Consider the following 19,696-nt stretch of genomic DNA (forward strand, 5'->3'; position numbering starts at 1 on the left):
AAATACTTGTAAATTTTCATTCAACTCCACAATATCGATTACATAACCTACTTTGTTTCCTGCTGCCCCTCAGTATAACAGCCTCTTTTGCATTTCTTTTCTTCTCTAGCTTTGTAGACGAAATCAGGTAAGACTCCAAATTTTTCTTTTTTTTCGTTACCATTATAGCGAGAGACCGTCGCAAGAAACACAAACCAAACTCTTCTCAATATCTAAACGAGCATTCAATATATATATCAAGATTTAGATCTCTATTCCCCACGAAAGAATATCGTATATATTATATTATCATTTTCATGTATGTATTTGTTGATTAATTGGTTAGTTGTTCGTTCAGTTATGTTAATTATTTTTGTCATATACATATGAAGCCATAAATCACGACGTGTCTTGATTATTATACAAAAAGCATATTCTTCTTTGGTTTTCCAAAAAAAAAAAAAAATTTTAAAAAGAATATGTAATTTATTAGTAGTTTTTTTAGTGAAATGTAATTTATTAGTAGTTTTTTTTTATTTTATTTTTTTGTACCTAGTAATTTTAAAAATTTAAATATGTTTTAGAGCATTTCATTTCATCAGTTATATATATGTTGTTTGTTTGCAGAAATGAATATTCCTGAAGCGACGTTTGTTGTCTTGGTGCGACTTCCGTTGAAAAGCATTGCAAGATTCAGATCAGTGTGCAAAGAATGGAAAGATTTGATCGATTCAGACTTGTTCCGAGATCACTTCATGTCACTCAACTCTTCCTCAGTCTCATGGTCAATCATCCAAACGGGACCTTACAAACTGACACTTGAAATCGTGGGTCATCATGGATGCAAAACATGGGGACTTACTCGTTCTCCGGGATATTTCATGAGTTTCTTTGTCGAGACAGCAATCAAGAAGCTACAAGTCTTGGCTTGCACCGATGGATTGGTCTTGCTTTACATAGAAGCTGCCGATGAAACTCCTATGTATTACGTTGGAAACCCTTTGCTCCAAGAATGGTTTCAAGTCCTGCTCCCTCCTTTCCTCTCTTTGGAAGATTTTGAGAGATTACGGATGCAGGAACGTTTCAACGACTGTGGATTGGTTACGAATATGCGGAGTGGTATCGTTGTGAGTTACAAGGTAGTGTTGGTGATGAGTCACGGTGGTACTAAAGTCGATTTTGCGATTTACTCATCTGATACAGGGAAGTGGGAAAATCGAAATGTGACTTGTCCTCTTCATCATTGCTGGTTTAGTCACCGCAAGTCGATTGCTTTGAATGGGATACTTCACTGGTTTTCAAATCTCAACACTTCTTTTATGGCCTATGATTTCTATGGAGGTAATGTTGATGATGGGTGTCGTATCATATCATTCCCCGATAGTGGAAAACATGATGTGTTACGGCGTTATAGGAGAACCTTTACAACCTCGGAAGGGTCGATTGTGTATTTCAACGAGTACCATGAAAATGAAAACCGCACGTTACGGGTTTGGAGGCTGGTCGAGTACATTGATGGTCCTGAGGAAGCGTGGCAGCTCTTATGGGAAGTCAGCTTGGTTAATTCTATGATCGAGTTGTTAGGTATCGATTATTTCCCGGTGGTTATGCATCCTTTGAACTATGAGATCATCTACATGTGGTGCATGGAAAAGAAAGGTATGGTCTTGTTTAACTTGAGGACATTAGCGTTTAGTCTTCACAAGGAAAACGAAGACGATAGCAAGTGTATGGATGGTTGCGTCTTGAGTTTTAACTGGTGTAGCGAGTATATGGAGAACATATGTGGCTACTTTTGCCCATGGTTTAACTCAAGTAGTCCTAACCTTCTCCTCTTTTCACAATATGTTCTCCCTCGTTGGTTGCACCGGCTCCCTCGTCCTCCACCTACTTAATTAGTGTGTAGCTATGTTTTGAGTTTATTAGTTATACAATTTTTCATGCATCATCTAAGACAAACATTTGCACCATTATGTAAGTGAACCTTTCTATTCAATTGAAACAGTGATTCATAGGTGTTTTAGTAGCACAAAATAAGCTAACCATAAAAGATTAAGTGAAATGAGGATGTTATTGTTTATATATGTGAAAATAAATTTTATTTAAAAATTACAGGGAAATTAAAAAATTCAAAATAGAAAAAGATTAAATTTTTTGAAAAGTATATAAAACCAAAAGTAATTTATTATATGACTATTTCTAATAAGAAAGTTATCTATTAAATTACTAAATTTAATAGGAAAATATGTGCAATTAATTTATATTATTAATAATTAAAAAATATATATAATATAACTCATATGACTAATTCTAATAGGAAATTATCTATTAAATTACTAATTTTAATAGGATATATGTGCAATTAATAAGAAAATATGTGCAATTTAATTGCAATTATTATTTATTATAAACATATAGTAAAACTAAATTTATACAGAAAAGTGATTAAAGTATACAAAATATTCTGTGTTAAAATTAGAAAAATATATTGTTAATTTTCTTATTTGATTTTTTTTAGATATAAAAGTAATAATTTTTTTTACATATGTCAACATCTAATCAATATATTTACAGTTGTCATGATCCAATAGCTAACTTTGAAAACCAAACTTTACAATTTTTTAATCAAAATCTAAAAAAATCACAAATAACAAATTTTACTTGATATCTTATTATATAAAGCTTAATTTTTAAAGAAAGAAAAATTTTAAAAATATGAAAAGATAATTATAAGAAAGTTTTCTATTTCAACAAAATGTTAAAACTGTAAAAGATAAATATAATATTATTATATAAACAAAAACTTGGTTTAAATGTGAAGTGACCTTGGTGCAGTGGCCAAAGGTAAGTCCTTAATGCACAAGGCACCATCACACCCGGGATCGAGTCCCGGCTCTTACGAATGTAGGAATTTGGCTAATGGGCCGGCCAGTTGTGGCCCATAATGCAGAAATGTTGAAAAAAAAAAAAAAAACTTGGTTTAAATTTTAAAACAAATTAAAAATCTTAAAAGATAATTACAATTTATAAATAAGTTTAAAACTCCTAGCAAATCGGACGGTTCGTTTTATAAATTTGTAGTATTGGAACCAAAACAGAACAGAACCTGAGAGAAAGCCACAAACTAAGGTCGTTGTGCAGAGAAATCGAAGAAGAACCCTAAAACGAAAAAGAAATGGAGATTATAGAAGTAACATTGGTCAACGTCTTGCTTCGTTGTCCACTTAAGAGCATCGCGAGATTCAGATCAGTCAGCAAAGAATGGAAAACTCTAATCGATTCAGACTTCAGAGATCTTTACATCTCTTTCAACTCATCTTCGTCAGTCTCATGGTCCATCATCCAAACCAACCCTCACAAGCTTGCTCTTGAAATCGTCGGCCACCATGGATGCGAAAGATGGGGACTTTCTCGTTCTCCAGGATCTCTAGTAAGTTTCTTTGCCGAGACGACGATCACTAAACTAAATGTGTTAGCTTGTACAGATGGGTTGGTCTCGATTTGTGCAGAGTCTAGTGATGGCTCTCCTATGTATTACATAGGGAACCCTTTGTTGCAGGAATGGTTTCGAATCCCTATGCTTCCTTTTCCTAATTTTGAGAGATTAAGGAAGCTTGAGCAATTCTGTGATAGTGGGTTGGTTACAAAGATGGAGAAGGGTGTAGTTGTGAGTTACAAGGTTGTGTGGTTGTTGGCTCATGAAGGTAAGGTCCTGTTTATGATCTACTCGTCTGATACAGGGATGTGGGATATCCAAGTTGTAACTTGTCCCCATACTGCTCTGTTGTCTAGTCAGGACAAGTCGATTGCTTTGAACGGGTTTCTTCATTGGCTTTCTAATCTCACTAGTTCTATTATCACCTACGATTGCTATATAGGTCATACTGGTGTTTATGATGAGTGTCACATCGTACCTTTCCCTGGTGCTGTAAAAGATAATGAGTTAGAGCGTTTTAGGAGAAGCTTTACAACCTCGGAAGGGTCTATTGTGTATTTCAACGAGTTCTGTGAGAATGGAAACCGCACGTTACGGGTTTGGAGGCTTGTCAAGTACAGTGATGATCCTCAGGCGTGGCAGCTCTTTTGGGATGTCAGCTTGGCTTCTTTGAACCAGTTGTTTGGTATTGATTATTTCCCTGTGGTGATGCATCCTTTGAAATCTGAGATCATCTACTTGTGGAGTAGGAGCAACAAAGGTCTGATCCTTTTTAACTTGAGGACAAAAGTGTTTAGTCTTCACAAGGAAGCTGAAGATGTTCGCAAGTGTATGGATGGTTGCGTCTTGAGTTTTAACTGGTGCAGCGAGTATATGGAGAGCATCTATAAATACTTTCTCTCATCAGTTCAAACTGATCCTAACCTTCTCCACTTTTCACAGTATGTTCTCCCTCGTTGGCTGCACCATTTCCCTGGTCCGAAACCTACTTAGAGTACTACTATGTTTCAAGTCTCAATCTGATGAGTGGATTTTTAAGAGGCAAAAGGCAGATGTGGGAGCTCAATTGTATGGGGAATAGACACTTGCAGAGGATGGATGAAGGATGAAGAGAAGAAGCTAGTAACCAAATTGTAGCTGAATATGGGCTTTTATGTTTTGTTTTGGGAATTTATCTTAACAAATCGTTTATGGTATATTCTATGAATCTGATTGCTCCCACCTTTNTTTTTTTTTTTTTTTTTTTTTTTTTTTTTTTTTTTTTTCTTAAGTTCTTGAGAGCATTTCAAACTTGAATTATCTCTTATATATTGGTGTTGATATTTTTTTCATCACTATGCTATTATGATTTTGAGGAAATGCGGTCCGAGGAGATGAATTAAAGCAGTTAACTGTTTCTCACATGCACATTGGTGTATGTTATTATATATTGTCTGTCGAGTTTGTTGATTTCAAAGTCCGAATCTCAGGATTTGCTGCAGAAAGGGAGCTAGTAAGGTACTTCTTTGATTAGTAAAAAAGCCTAGAGAGATCATAATGAGGTTTTTCTACTTGGTTACTGAATTTCAATGACAGCTCATGGGTCTCTTATATATATGAATTCAAATGTTAAAAAGGTATTCTCTAGTTTTCAACTTAAACTAAACAAGCTAATTAGGTTGTGATTGATGCTTCTCTAGTTTGTTATTTTATTTTATAAATCTTATGAGTATCATTAACCTGTCACTAAAAGACTTCAAGATTATAACTTTCAAAGAGATTAAGTAATTTCTACTAATTTATTAAAAAATACTTAATTTTTTCAAACAAAAAGTAGTTAGATGCCGGGTTTAAACCCTAAAATACTTCAATATGTTTAAACAAGTATCAGGATTTAAACCCGAAAAAAACATCTATTGAGATGAATTTAACAAGTGTTTTACAACAGAACCAAAAATATTGATCAAGGATATGAGATCAGTGACATGTATCCGTACGACTGTCCGTACAAGTCACTAATGGGCTATGGACCGAATAAGAGAATGGTGAAAACAGAGGTCTTATGAATATCAAGTGACATTGGAAAAGAAGGATCCAGAATATAGAAATTGCAGACTGCCACAGAGAAGTCACATGTTGTCTAGATGATCGAGATAGACGAGTCAAACAAGGCACAAGTCACTTTCAGTTGGGATGCTCTGTAACAAGTCCATGATCAGTCCTTTTCATTCTTAATGTCTATGTAGCGGCTATATGGTGCAGTAGTAGCTATATGTGTCATGTAACCTACAACTGATATTAACTAATCTTAGTAAAACTTTATTCTATCATGATTCTCTTTACACAACTCTATTTCCACAATTGTTACATGGTATCAGAGCTGGATTGTTGATTCTGGACAATCCAACTTCTCTATTCTCTTCATTCTATCGATTCTTCTTGTTTACTCGATATAACTCTTCTCATTCTCTGTTTTACTCCACTCTGTTCTTACGATAACTTCTACTAATAAACACTGTGTTCAAAGATTCATCCTACTTGAACATGGAGAACTCGAAACCACTTGTGTTACCAACCGTTCTTAAAGGAGGAAACTATCTCTTGTGGTCAAGAACCACCAAAACCGCACTATGTAGTCACGGACTTTGGAGCCATATTGAAGGAACAAGAGCTCCAAAGAAAGTCACCAAAGAAGATGGTAGAGAAACTACCAAAGAAGATGGAGAGGAAACTAATCTCGAAGAGGAAGCCAAATGGTTCCAAGAAGATCAGACTGTTCTCTCCATACTCCAAAACTCTCTTGAGGCTACCATTCTCGAAGCTTACTCATACTATGAGACCGCTAGTGAACTATGGGACACACTGAAGAACGTATTTGGCAACATATCTAATCTTACTCGAGTATTTGAAGTTAAGAAAACTATCAATGAACTAACTCAAGAAGATATGGAGTTCAATAAGCACTTTGGCAAGTTTAGGTCTCTGTGGTCAGAGTTCGAGATGCTCAGACCAAACACCATGGATCTAGCGGTCCTTAATGAGAGAAGGGAACAAGATAAAGTCTTTGATCTCCTTCTAACTCTCAACCCGACCTTTAATGATCTCATTAAGCATATCTTGAGAGCAGACAAACTACCGAGTCTCGACGATGTCTGCTCCCAAATCCAGAAGGAACAAGGTTCACTCGGTTTGTTTACTGAAAAAGGCGAGCTCTCAATGGCAAACAAAGGAACATACCGACATGATGAGAGAAGATCAAAGGGAGGATGTGAGCATTGCAAACGTAGGAACCACACCAAAGATAAGTGTTGGTTTCTACATCCACATCTAAGACCAAGTACTAACACGGAGCCCAGAGCCAACATAACCAAAGTCAAAGACGAACAGAGTGAAGCCAGTACATCAAAGAATGGAGAAGGAATGGTGTCAGGGGATTATGTGAAGAAATCAGACCTGAAAGCCTTCTTCAAATCTCTAGCCTCCATTAAAGACTCTGGTAAAACTTTCTTCACTCATAGTTCGAATAGGTCCCTTGTTGTTGATTCTGGTGCATCACATCATATGATCAGTAACTCGAAAATACTTCACAATATAAAACCTGCTAGAGGTAATGTTATAATTGCTAATGGTGATAGTATTCCAGTTCAAGCAATTGGTAACTTAAGGTTATTTGATAAGGAATCAAAAGCTTTCTACATGCCTAGGTTTACTTCCAATCCTCTCTCTGTTAAACGAGCAACAACTGATCTAAATTGCTATGCTATATTTGAGCCTAATGATGTTCTAGGATATTGAGTCTGGAAAATTACTTGGAGAAGGTGGTACCAAAGATGATCTTTATATTCTTGATGACACCTCACCAAGTGCTTCTAAGTCTACCCTTGCTAGTTTTTTGAATGTTTCTTTCAATGCTATGTGGCATGCTAGATTAGGTCATTCTCACTCTCCAGTACTTGAGTTGATGATTCCTAATGTTTTGTTTGATCACTCTAGATGTGAAGCTTGTATTCTTGGCAAACATTGTAAAACTGTTTTCTCTAAGTCCACTACTATCTATGAAAAATGCTTTGATCTAGTTCATTCAGATGTGTGGACTTCACCATGCATATCTAGGGACAATAATAAGTACTTTGTGACTTTTATTGATGAGAAATCCAAATATACTTGAGGTGGGAGCCATGAAATCCAAAACCAACTAGTAAAGAATGGTTAAATGTTGTAGACGATGAGGTGGGAGCCATGAAACGCAACCATACATGGGATGAAGCTGATCTCCCACCGGGGAAAAAGATTGTAAGCTCTAAATGGGTTTTCACGATCAAACACCTGAGCAATGGATACATTGAAAGATATAAGGCTCGACTGGTGGCGCGTGGATTCACACAAACATATGGGGAAGACTACAAGGACATGTTTGCACCTGTAGCCAAACTCCATATGGTAAGAGTCGTGTTATCTCTTGCTACTAACCTATCTTGGGAGTTATGGCAGATGAACGTCAAAAATGCCTTCTTACAAGGAGAGCTAGAAGAAGAGGTGTATATGACACCTCCACCGGGCCTTGAAGACATCATTGCTCCTGGAAAGGTGTTACGACTAAGGAAATCTATATATGGTCTAAAACAATCCCCAAGAGCTTGGTACCACAAGCTAAGCACTACACTCCTACGTCATGGTTTTAAGAAATCTCATATGGACAATATTCTATTTACTCTCCAAAGTACTAAAGGTATTGTTGTTGTTCTCATTTATGTTGATGATTTAATCATCTCTGGAGACAACACAGAAGGTATTAAAGAGGTTAAGACTCATCTTAAGTTTGTTCTCGATATAAAAGATCTTGGGGAACTTAAATATTTTCTTGGGATTGAAGTCTGTCGCTCTCCGAAGGGTCTATTTCTATCACAAAGAAAATATACTCTTGACTTGTTATATGAGAGAGGAAAACTAGGAGCTAAGCCAGTAGACACACCACTTCCTGATGGATACCAAGTTGAGAGAAAGGGGGAGAGGAAAGATCCACCTTATAAAGATCCCTGTCGCTACCGGCGACTTGTAGGTAAGTTAATATATTTGACTCTGACTAGGCCTGATCTTTGCTATGCTGTGAACCAGGTGAGTCAATATATGAAAGCCCCAACAACGTATCATTGGAGCCTTTTGGAGAGAATACTCCATTATCTTAAAGGAAGCCCTGGAAAAGGAATTTGGATGGGAAAGAACGCTAACACTGCACTTGTGGGCTATTGCGATGTTGACTGGGGTGGTGACAAGACGGATAGAAGATCTATCACAGGCTACTGCACTTTCATCGGAGGTAATCTAGTCACGTGAAAGACAAAGAAGCAAAAGGTAGTCTCGATGTCAAGTGCAGAATCAGAATACAAAGCAATAAGGACACTTACAACCGAGCTCACATGGCTAAAGAAACTACTCGAAGATTTAGGCATCAAGACTTCTGGTCCTATCACTATGCATTGTGAAAATCAAGCAGCTATCCACATAGCAACCAACTATGTGTTTCATGAGAGAACCAAACACATTGAGTTAGATTGCCACAAAGTTCGAGAAAAGATTAAGGAAGGTATTACTCTCCCTGCTGCACACCAAGTGAAGATCAGTTAGCTAATATTTTTACTAAGGCTGCAAGTCACAAGGTTTGCTCGCATATCTATAGTAAACTTGGACTTGTGGACCTTACTCGTCCCTGATCACAAATCTTCTCTCTCTGTGATGATCACACTCTTTTTTCCTTGATATAGTTTTGTCCTACTAGGTTTTCTAAATCAAGGTTTTTAACGAGGTGGTATATCACGGAGGTCCAAGTTTATTCATTACTTCGACTAAACTTGAGGGGAAGTATTGATCAAGGATATGAGATCAGTGACATGTATCCGTACGACAATCCGTACAAGTCACTAATGGGCTATGGACCGAATAAGAGAATGGTGAAAACAGAGTTCTTATGAATATCAAGTGACATTGGAAAAGAAGGATCCAGCATATAGAAATTGCAGACTGCCACAGAGAAGTCACATGTTTTCTAGATGATCGAGATAGACGAGTCAAACAAGGCACAAGTCACTTTCAGTTGGGATGCTCTGTAACAAGTCTATGATCAGTCCTTTTCATTCTTAATGTCTATGTAGCGGCTATATGGTGCAGTAGTAGCTATATGTGTCATGTAACCTACAACTGATATTAACTAATCTTAGTAAAACTTTATTTTATCATGATTCTCTTTACACAACTCTATTTCCGCAATTCTTACAAAAAATGCATAAATTGAGATGAACTTGACCACGAAACATATGTCAATATGTGAATTTAAACAAATAATTACATATTTCAATCAAAAAGGTTTGTTGCTGCTACATATCTTATTTGAAGCTATGAATATATACTATATATAATTGAAACAAATAATTACATATTTCAATCAAAAAATGTTTTCTGCTGCCACAGATCGTAAGTTAAGCTGTGAATTACTCTATATATATTGACACAAATAATTACATATTTTAAACAAAAAAAGGTTTTTCGAGAAAACATCAATTGAAATCAATTAAATAAACATGCTACCAAAAAAATATATATGCATTTATTCTATATCTATACATATATCAAAACTGAGAATTACAAAATTTGAAATTATTTTAGATGATGTATATATATGGTTGAACACTTGAACACGAAACTGTAAATAGTAAGCAATAAATTTGGAAAACTAAGCTATTTAAATGTATATATAGTATAGCTAGGGATTCTTTGCTAACACTATATTTCCTCCAAGAGAATAATGGTCGTCTCCTCCCAAATGTTCACTTGTAGCAGATCATATCTTAACTTTTAGATTTATGCCGAATTATATATTTTGATGGATTATATTGATTGGTATATTAATCTCAAATTGCAATTTCAATATATACATATCAAAAACTTGTTCTTGTTTGGGTGTCCAAAACAATAACTAATTAATTGATTAATGGTACTTAATTTGGTAATTTTTCAATATTCGAAAATTGTTTTTAGAGTTTTATCTGTTTTGGAGTACATATAAATCCTAACCTAAGAAGAAGAAAACTTGGAAACCCAAAAAATGGATATTCAAGAAATGGTGATGGAAGTCTTGGCCTGACTACCACTAAAGAGCATCGCTATATTCAGATCAACGAGCAGAAGCTGGCAACTTCTGATCGATTCAGAACACTTCAGAGATTACTTCATCTCTCGAAACTCATCTTCTTCAGTCTCTTGGTCAATCATTCAGATGCAAATGAAGGAAGTGACTCAGGTTTTAGTCTTCAAATTGGTTAAGTATCAAGAAGACTCTTGGTGAAAGAGAGGCTTTGATCTCTTAAGCTTAAAAGAAGAAACATGTGAGAAGCACGTGAAACGGTTGACAAGTTTCTTCGTCGTTGACTCGCTTATAAGCTCATCTTTATCTCATTCGAGTGAGAGAGAAGTTTGTTATGATCTTAAGTTTGTTAGATCGGAAGAGAGAGTGAGAAGAGAGAAGCTTGAGAGATCTTGTAATCGGATTGATTCAAAGGTTCTAGTGGATTCCGGAGTGATATCTCCGGCGAGACGTAGCGTTCCGGTTTGGGCGTGAACTCGTTAAACTCGCTGTGTTCTTTTCTTCATTCTTTTGTTTTCTCGTTTTGTATTCATTCTGGTTCGTATTCTTTGACATCTGATTCAAAGGTGTTGTGAGTGATCTTAGAGAGATAACCTCACAAATTGGTATCAGAGCTTACGGTTGTTTGAGCGGTGTCTTTTGAATCGGAGATGTTTGGGGTTCCGATTGCTGTTTTCGATGGCTCTGGTGACTTCTCGTTGTGGAAGACAAGGATTCGAGTTCATCTAAGTGTGATCGGGTTGAAGGATGTGTTGACGGAGAAGTCTCCGGATCTTCCACTCATAGAGGAAGAAGAACAAGATCCAGAGATAAAGAAGAAACGCGAATCGGATGCGGCGGCAAGGTTAGAGAGATGCGATAAGGCGAAGAACGTAATCTTTCTTAATGTCGCGGACAAGGTGCTCAGGAAGATTGAGCTATGTGATACAACGGCTGAGGCTTGGGATATGTTGGACAGGATGTTCCAACCTACTTCTCTCACACATCGGGTCTATTCGCAGCTAAACTTTTACACATTCAAGATGCAAGACAGTAAGAAGATTGATGAGAATATAGATGATTTCTTAAAGATTGTGGCAGATCTGAATCATTTGCAGATTGAGGTTTCTGATGAGGTACAAGCTATTATTCTTTTGAGTTCTCTACCTGCGAGGTTTGATAGTTTGGTAGAGACATTGAAGTATAGTACCGGTAGAGAGAAACTTAGGCTAGACGATGTTATGGTGGCCGCAAGAGATAAGGAGAGAGAAGTAGCTCAGAGCAATAAGTCTGTAGGGGAAGGATATTTTGCTCGTGAAAGACCAGAAGGTAATAACAATGGGTCTAAGGGCAAAGGGAGTTCTAGATCTAAGTCTAGAGATGGCAAAAGAGTTTGCTGGATTTGTGGAAAGGAGGGAAATTTCAAGAAACAGTGCTACAAGTGGTTAGAGAAGAATAAGGGGAAGTCTACTGGGTCTAATAAGAGAGAGGTTAGCTTGGCTAAAGCTGGATCAGATTCAGATCATGCGATGGTTTTAATGGCTGAGGAGACTACTTTGTGTGTATCAGGAAACTTAGATGAATGGGTTCTTGGCACAGGTTGCTCTTTCCATATTACTCCAAGAAGAGACTGGTTCCAAGACTTTAAGAAATTAGATGCAGGTCTTGTTAAAATGGAAAACAACACTTATTCTCATGTAAAGGGAATAGGTAATGTCAAGATTAGAAACTCTGATGGGACACAGGTTATCTTGACGGAGGTGAGGTACATGCCAACTATGTCGAGGAATTTAATCTCTTTGGGAACTCTCGAAGACAGGGGATGTTGGTTCAAGTCACAGAATGATATTTTGAGAGTCTTAAAGGGATGTTCAACAATGTTAAAATGTCAGAAACGAGAGACTTTGTATATTCTTCAGGGCAAAACTGAAACAAGTGAGTCTAAAGTTTCTGAGAACTCTAAGGATGAGACTTCACTGTGGCATAGTCGTTTAGGTCATATGAGTCAGAAAGGGATGGATATTCTGGTTAAGAAAGGTTGCTTGAGCAAGGAAGTTATCAGTGATTTGAAGTTTTGCGAGGATTGTGTATTTGGTAAGAATCATCGGGTGAGCTTCGCACCAGCTCAGCATGTGACTAAAGAAAAGCTTGGTTATGTGCATTCAGATTTATGGGGCTCTCCACACAATCCACCATCACTTGGTAACTGTCAGTTTTTTATCTCTTTTATAGATGACTATTCGAGAAAAGTTTGCATTTATTTTCTAAAGAAGAAGGATGAAGCTTTTGAGAAATTTGTTGAATGGAGGACAATGGTGGAGAACCAGTCAGATAAGAAGGTTAAGAAGTTACAGACAGACAATGGTTTGGAGTATTGTAATCATCAGTTTGATAAGTATTGCAAGGATGTTGGTATTGTTAGGCATAAGACGTGTGCATACACACCTCAACAAAATGGTGTTGCAGAACGAGTAAACAGGACTATTATGGACAAAGTGCGGAGCATGTTAAGTGAGAGTGGTCTTGAGAAGAGATTTTGGGCGGAAGCGGCTGCAACCGCGGTTTATCTGATTAACAGATCACCCTCCACGGCTATTGATTTTGCTTTGCCATAAGAGAAGTGGACCTCTGCAATACCGGACTTAAGCATGTTGAGGAGATTCGGCTGTCTGGTGTATGTACATGCTGACCAGGGTAAGCTCAATCCAAGAGCAAAGAGAGGAATTTTCATGAGCTATCCTGAGGGAGTTAAGGGCTTCAAGGTTTGGCTTCTGGAGGAGAGAAAATGTGTGATCAGTCGCAATGTGGTGTTCAGAGAAGAGATCATGTATAAGGATCTGAAAAATAGCACTTCGGTTATTCTGTATGAGACTGAACTTGAGCTTGCCAGAGAAAAGTTAGATTGTACTGATCAAGGTGGAGCAGAACAGGTTGTTAATGTTCAAGGTGGAGCTTCTCTTGGTTCAGATCCAATGACTATTGGTAGCAGGTCAGATCGAGAATTCAGAAGATCAACAGGAGAGTCGAGAAGAGGTAGACTCAGAAGAAGATGGTGAAGACCTGAGTGATTACCAGTTGGTGAGGGACAGAGGAAAAAGGGTAATCAAGTTCAATAAAAGGTACAATGAGTCTAACATGGTGGGATACGCTTATTATACTGAAGATGGCGGTAAAGCATAGCCTAAATCTTATCAAGAGGCACTTACAGATCCTGATTGGGAGTTCTGGAACGAAGCTATGAAAGAGGAGATGAAGTATATGAAAAAGAATCATACATGGGATCTTGGAGACAAACCAAAGAACAAGAAGTTAATAGGGTGCAGATGGGTGTTTACCAGAAAAGCAGGAATACCGGGTGTAGAAGCTCCAAGGTTTAAAGCTAGGCTCATAGCTAAGGGTTTCACACAGAGAGAAGGTATTGATTATACTGAGAATTTCTCACCAGTTGTCAAACATGTTTCCATTAGGTATATTTTATCAATGGTTGCACAGTTTGATATGGAGCTGCAACAAATGGATGTTAAGACAGCTTTTCTGCATGGTCGATTGTTATGGCTCAGCCTGAAGGATTTGTTGATCAAGGCTGTCCAGAAAAGGTATGTTTTTTTAAAGGGTCTCTTTATGGCTTGAAGCAATCACCTAGGCAGTGGAACCTTAGGTTTAATGAGTTCATGAGGAGTATAGGTTTTGAAAGAAGCGCTTATGATAGTTGTGTATACTGGAAGATACTTGATAATAATACTCGTATCTATCTGTTGCTATATGTCGATGACATATTGATTGCTTCGGTTGATGATATGTTACGGTTTTGACTCACTTTGACCCTGTTTATTTGATAGTTTTGTAGTTGTTTGAGTCCTTTTCAGGTTATAATAAGAGGCTAGGAAGCTAAAAGCAAGGATTGGAACAGCAGGAGCAATCAGAGCAGAAAGGAGTTGAATTGGAGCAGAAAAGCTGATTTTAGACCCAGGAGCACATGCTCCCGATTTCCGAGCACATGCTCCCAACTCTACGGATTCATGACGACACGTGGCAAGCATCTAGGCGCCGATTCCCTGCCTAATTCCCCTTATTTTAGGCGATCCTTTGTGAGAGAAAGAGGGAGGAGATCGATTTTTAATAGGGAGATTTGATTTGGATTCTTTCCTTATTTTTCTCTACTTGTATGCTATTTAACCTAGGGTTTTTAGGAGAGAAAATATACTTTTTTCTTTTGGGTTTTGAGCGACGTTTTGTGAGGGAGAAGAGCGGCTACCTTGTTTATCATTCTCTGAACCCTTTTTATTTTTATGTCATTGAATTTCTCATCTTTTGCTATGATTCATTTCTCTATGTCTGAGTAGTTTTCTTTGCTAGATTAGGGGTTTCAAAAGGGGTTTCATGGGTTAGCAACAGAACACAAATAGGGCTTTATATAATCGATTGTCTTCACTATTGTTAGACTTAATGCTTAGGTTGATTTGATCACCCAATCTATGATTCTAGGTTTATCTATTCATCAAAAGTGTAATAGGTTGCTAGAAAAGACATTAGTGGGTAAATTATCCTAGACCTGCGAAAGTTGATGTGTAGGTGATTTGTGAACTTATCATTCCTGTTCTTTAATGCTTGTCTGCGATTCTGGGCTCAAACGACAGTTTAGGGTTTATGGACCGCCGAGCATGTGCTCCGGATGTCTGAGCACGTGCTCCGCGTTTCCGCACAGAATCGATCAGATAGAGTTATTGATACCACGACAGTGGATCAGTTTATATTTATGTTTGAGTTCTAGACTGGTACTTAATCTATGCCCTGAATAGTTGTTTGGTTGCTATCTCTGAAATTCCCAAGAATTACCCCTGATCTAGTGTTTTGTTTATTGCCTTTTTATACCGTTTTAATCGCTTAATTGTTACCAAAAACCAACTTTGAATTGTCTTAGCTTGAAATTGAACCAATAGAACCATAGAGTAAAACTTGGTCTTCGTGGGATTCGACCCCTAAGTACTACTTCTTTGCTGTGCACTTGCAGTAGGAAAATAGGGTTTAAAACTCTGTGTATCAAGTTTTTGGCGCCGTTGCCGGGGACCAAAATTTTACATTTGGTTTTCGGCGAAATTAATAGACTAAGACCTTACTGATTTGTCTTTCTGCTTCTTCTTTGCGTGTGTTTCAGGTGCATGTCAAGAAGATCTACAAGAAGAAACAACACCGAAGAACTAGTTGCTTTGTCAGCCGCAGAGCTCTCTTTGGCAGAAAGAACAAACCGCAAGAACAGAAAGTTTCAATCCGTCAACATGGGTGACAACAGAAACAATGAGGATATGGCTGCCGAGTTGCAGCAACTTCGACAACAGTTGGGGCAGTTGCTCCGTGCTCAACACGAAAGAGCCGCGCCGCCGCAACCGTCCATTGGGGACAAGGACAACCCGCATGTGTTCTACACCAACCGAGCGGCGATTGTTCCTCCCACCATCCCGAGACAAGATTTTGAGATCAAGCCACAGATGATCTCTCTAGTGAAGCAGCACCTATTTCACGGTCTCCCAGCTGAGATTCCGATGGACCACATCGAGAATTTTGAGGAGATATGTAGCACCACTGGTTCAAATGGGATACCGCCAGACTTTCTGAAGTGCAAGCTCTTTCCCTTCTCTCTTGCGGATAGAGCTTCACGTTGGCTGAAGTCATTGCCACCTGGGTCTCTGACATCATGGGAACAGTGTAGATCTGCGTTTCTGGACCATTTCTACACCAAGGCTAAGACCGCTGCCCTGAGGAACAAGATTTCATCGTTCCAACAGCACACTGGAGAAGCCTTCTGCGAGGCTTGGGAGAGGTACAAAGAGTACCGTAGAGAGTGTCCGCACCATGGATTCAGTGATGAACAGATTCTGGGCATTTTCTATGATGGAGTTAACTGGGACTACAAAAACGCTCTCAACTCGGCCAGCAATGGGGATTTTATGACAAAGTCTAAGGAAGGAGCATATCAGTTGATTGAGAACCTAGCTGCAAGCTCCAGCAACAAGGCTCCTGAGTATGACAGGTCCGTGAAGGTCAACAGTGTCGATACGCAAAAGATTGACGAGTTGACAGCCAAGGTGAACCTTCTTCTGAAGGGGAGCCAGAAAACTGTCCATTTTGTCGATGAGACCGGAGACATGCCGCTAGCTCAGGAGATTTGTGATGGAGAGGATGAAACGATGGAGGTTAATTATGTGAGTGGGCAAGGTTTTGTGCAGAACAGGGGTTTCAACTCGAACTACAGAAGCCATCCGAATTTGTCCTACAGAAGCACCAACGTGGAGAATCCTCAGGATCAGGTGTATCCGCAGCAAGGAGCTCAGAATCAGATGGGTTATCAGAAAACCTTCTCAAACAACTTCCAAGGCAAACAGTTTGTGCCCACTCAAAACCGTTTCCAAGGGGGGAACCAGCAGGCATATACAAGCGCTCAGCAAGCACTGCCTTACACCAACCAGCAGTTGGGACCTTCATCTGCTAGCAGCTCTCAGGATGAGCTGAAAAACATGATGCAACAACTCTTGGTGAATCAACAAAAAGCTTCAGTGGAAATCAACGCTAAGGTCGATACCATGTACAATGACCTTAATGGGAAGTATGAGGCAGTAATGTCACATGTGAAGAAGCTTGATGTTCAGGTTGCACAGACTGCTGAAGCCGTGAAAAGAACTCCTGGGACTCTGCCCGGAAAAGGGGAAGCAAACCCGCGGAACGAGTATGTCAATGCGATTGAGCTAAGGGGAGGAAAGAAGTTACCCCCTAGAGAAGCACCATCCGCTAGGCTTGACAAGGGCAAGGGTATTGCTGAAGAATACCTTCCTCAACATGCTGCTGAGACTCCACCGTTGAGTCAAAAAGAAGCCGAAGCATCCGGCGAGCATGTGCTAGCATCCAGCGAGCACGTGCTCCCGACTCCCGATCAGACCGTTCCTACTGAGGTACCTCCTGCACGCGTGTACACCCCTAGGGTTCCTTACCCTGTTCCTCCTAAGAAATCTCGCAAGGATTTGGAGGATGCAAAGTGCAAGGAGATGTTGAGAGAATTGACGGTAAAACTACCCCTGGCTGATGCTGTTCAGATGATACCTGCTTTGAAGAGATATGTGAAAGGGTTAGTTTATGGGAGAGTGTCAGAGGAAGAGAACGTGATGATGGTTTCAAGAGAGTGCAGTGCTGTGCTGCAAAACAAAGTGCTAAAGAAGAGAGATGATCCAGGGCGATTTGTCTTATCCGTGAGAATCGGTAAAACGATTTTTGCAAACTCCCTCTGTGATCTAGGTTCCAGTGTGAACCTTATGCCATATTCAGTGGCTAAAAGGCTGGGATACACGAAGTTCAAGTCTACACGGATTTCGTTAGTATTCGCGGATAGATCCACCAAGCGCCCCATAGGAGTGTTGGAGGATTTACATGTCCAGATAGGGGACACGCTTATACCAGCAGACTTTGTGGTTCTGGAACTTGAAGAAGAACCACGTGACCCCCTGATCTTAGGTAGATCATTCTTATGCACAGCTGGTGCGATTATAGATGTGCAAGGGGGAGCGATCGATCTCCAGCTGGGGGATATGATTGCAAGGTTTGAGATGAATAAGCTGCTCAAGAAACCTATGATAGATGGTCAGACTTTTGTGGTTGATGATGGTTCAGAGGTTGCACATGAGGTTACCGATGAAGTTCTCACTCTCGACCCGTTGGAGGTTGCCTTGACAAAGGCAGAAGGAATGTTGGAAGAAGATGCGGAGCACATGCTCGCAGGACGCGAGCAACCCGATGCACATGCTCGGCAAACTGAGAAAAAAAGAAGAAAAAGAGAAGAGCGATTGGGCCAGGTAAGTTTAATGAATTTCAGGCCCAGGCCCACCAGGCCCAGGTAACCCACCAAATCGCAAACCCTTCTCTCTTTTCTTCTTCCTTCTTTCTTCTTTTCTTCTCCTCGTCGCCGTCGAAGCTCTCTTTCTCTCCCATTGCTAACTTTTTCAAAACTAGACCGATTTCAGTGATTTTTGAGACTAGATTGCTTCATTATCCACCACAATCCTCAATCTCTAGTCCATTTAAGCACACACTCGAGGTACAGATGGCCCCTAGACGCTCTACCTCAGGAAGAAAGAGCACAACAAAGAGACCAACCGACGATTCACAATCATTCCCGTGGCCACGGTGCGAGGGAGAACCGTTCAACTTGAACGATGACTCGTTACCCGCCGAGTCTGACACGGTTTGGGATCAGAGGGACGCCAACCAATACAACAAGCTGCTGTCCGTAAAGATCGAGCCCACCCGCACTCTTTGTGATGACACGCTCAAGATGCTCGGCTTGCACGACCAAGTCTACCAGATATTGTGCCAAGCGCGTGTTGGGATCTTTACCACTTGGGAGGGAGACTTATACCCTGACTTGGTCCGCCAGTGCCTCGCCTCCGCCACACTCACACACGCTGACCCCAAGAAGAAATCCATCGCCGGCGCCACATTCTCTTTTAAGGCCGGCGGGCGCCGTTACGAATTGCCCCTGCATGATTTCGGCCTCCATTACGGGTTCTATCTCGAGGACGAGAACATGAGCTTCCCGAGGAAGTTCCCACAGGCAGCCACCTTTTGGAGCTTGATAGCTTCGGGGCCCTACCGCTCCAACAAGGCCAGCCAGACGAGCATCTCGCATCCCGCAGTCAGGATAGCCTCCCGCGTCTTCAGCAACCTCGTCTTCAACCGTGACATCGGGAACAAGGTCCACCACGACGATTTGCTGATGTTGTACTTGGGGTGCAGCTTTTTGACACCCGCGGAACCCGGAGCACATGCTCTGTTTCCTGGCGCACCTGCTCCATCTAACGTTCGGTGCAACATGGCTATGCACTTCGCTGAGACGATCTGTGCTGCTAAGCACAAGACTTCTGGCCGTACAGAGAGGATTGGCAGCCTTCTCACTCATCTCTTTGAGCACATGCGGATCGATCTGACGAGGTATTCTCGTGTAGAGCAGAGGGAGCGCATTGACATACAGCATCTGGTCCACTCCCGAGTCATCCAGTTAGCCAACCCCTTCTACACATACCGGTACGGTGGCCCTGACGGTAATCAGGGGAGCATTCGCCTCCCAGCTCCTGAGCTTACGCAGCTAGCCACGGTGGATGATCTGCGTTTCTCCCGCGCCCCACTGCTTCTGGGAGATGTTC

The 19,696-nt window shown here is 40.0% G+C and overlaps 2 protein-coding genes across 2 annotated transcripts; both read left to right on the forward strand.

Moving 5' to 3' along the window:
- LOC104707427 (putative F-box protein At3g23950) lies at window positions 609-1,927 on the forward strand. Its single transcript, XM_010423776.2, has one exon. It carries the CDS (start codon window positions 609-611, stop codon window positions 1,872-1,874), a length of 1,266 nt encoding a protein of 421 aa, XP_010422078.1. The 3' UTR covers window positions 1,875-1,927.
- On the forward strand, window positions 3,099-4,592 carry LOC104789298 (putative F-box protein At3g23950). The gene has a single exon (XM_010515022.1). The coding sequence runs from the start codon at window positions 3,155-3,157 to the stop codon at window positions 4,406-4,408; it is 1,254 nt and encodes a 417-aa protein (XP_010513324.1). The 5' UTR covers window positions 3,099-3,154; the 3' UTR covers window positions 4,409-4,592.

Source organism: Camelina sativa, chromosome 1 (assembly GCF_000633955.1).
Source record: "Camelina sativa cultivar DH55 chromosome 1, Cs, whole genome shotgun sequence".
NCBI lineage: Eukaryota > Viridiplantae > Streptophyta > Magnoliopsida > Brassicales > Brassicaceae > Camelina > Camelina sativa.

Excerpts from the sequence above, each read along its gene's own strand:
- LOC104707427 (XM_010423776.2), top strand. The coding sequence starts at position 609 with ATGAATATTCCTGAAGCGACGTTTGTTGTCTTGGTGCGACTTCCGTTG.
- LOC104789298 (XM_010515022.1), top strand. The coding sequence starts at position 3,155 with ATGGAGATTATAGAAGTAACATTGGTCAACGTCTTGCTTCGTTGTCCA.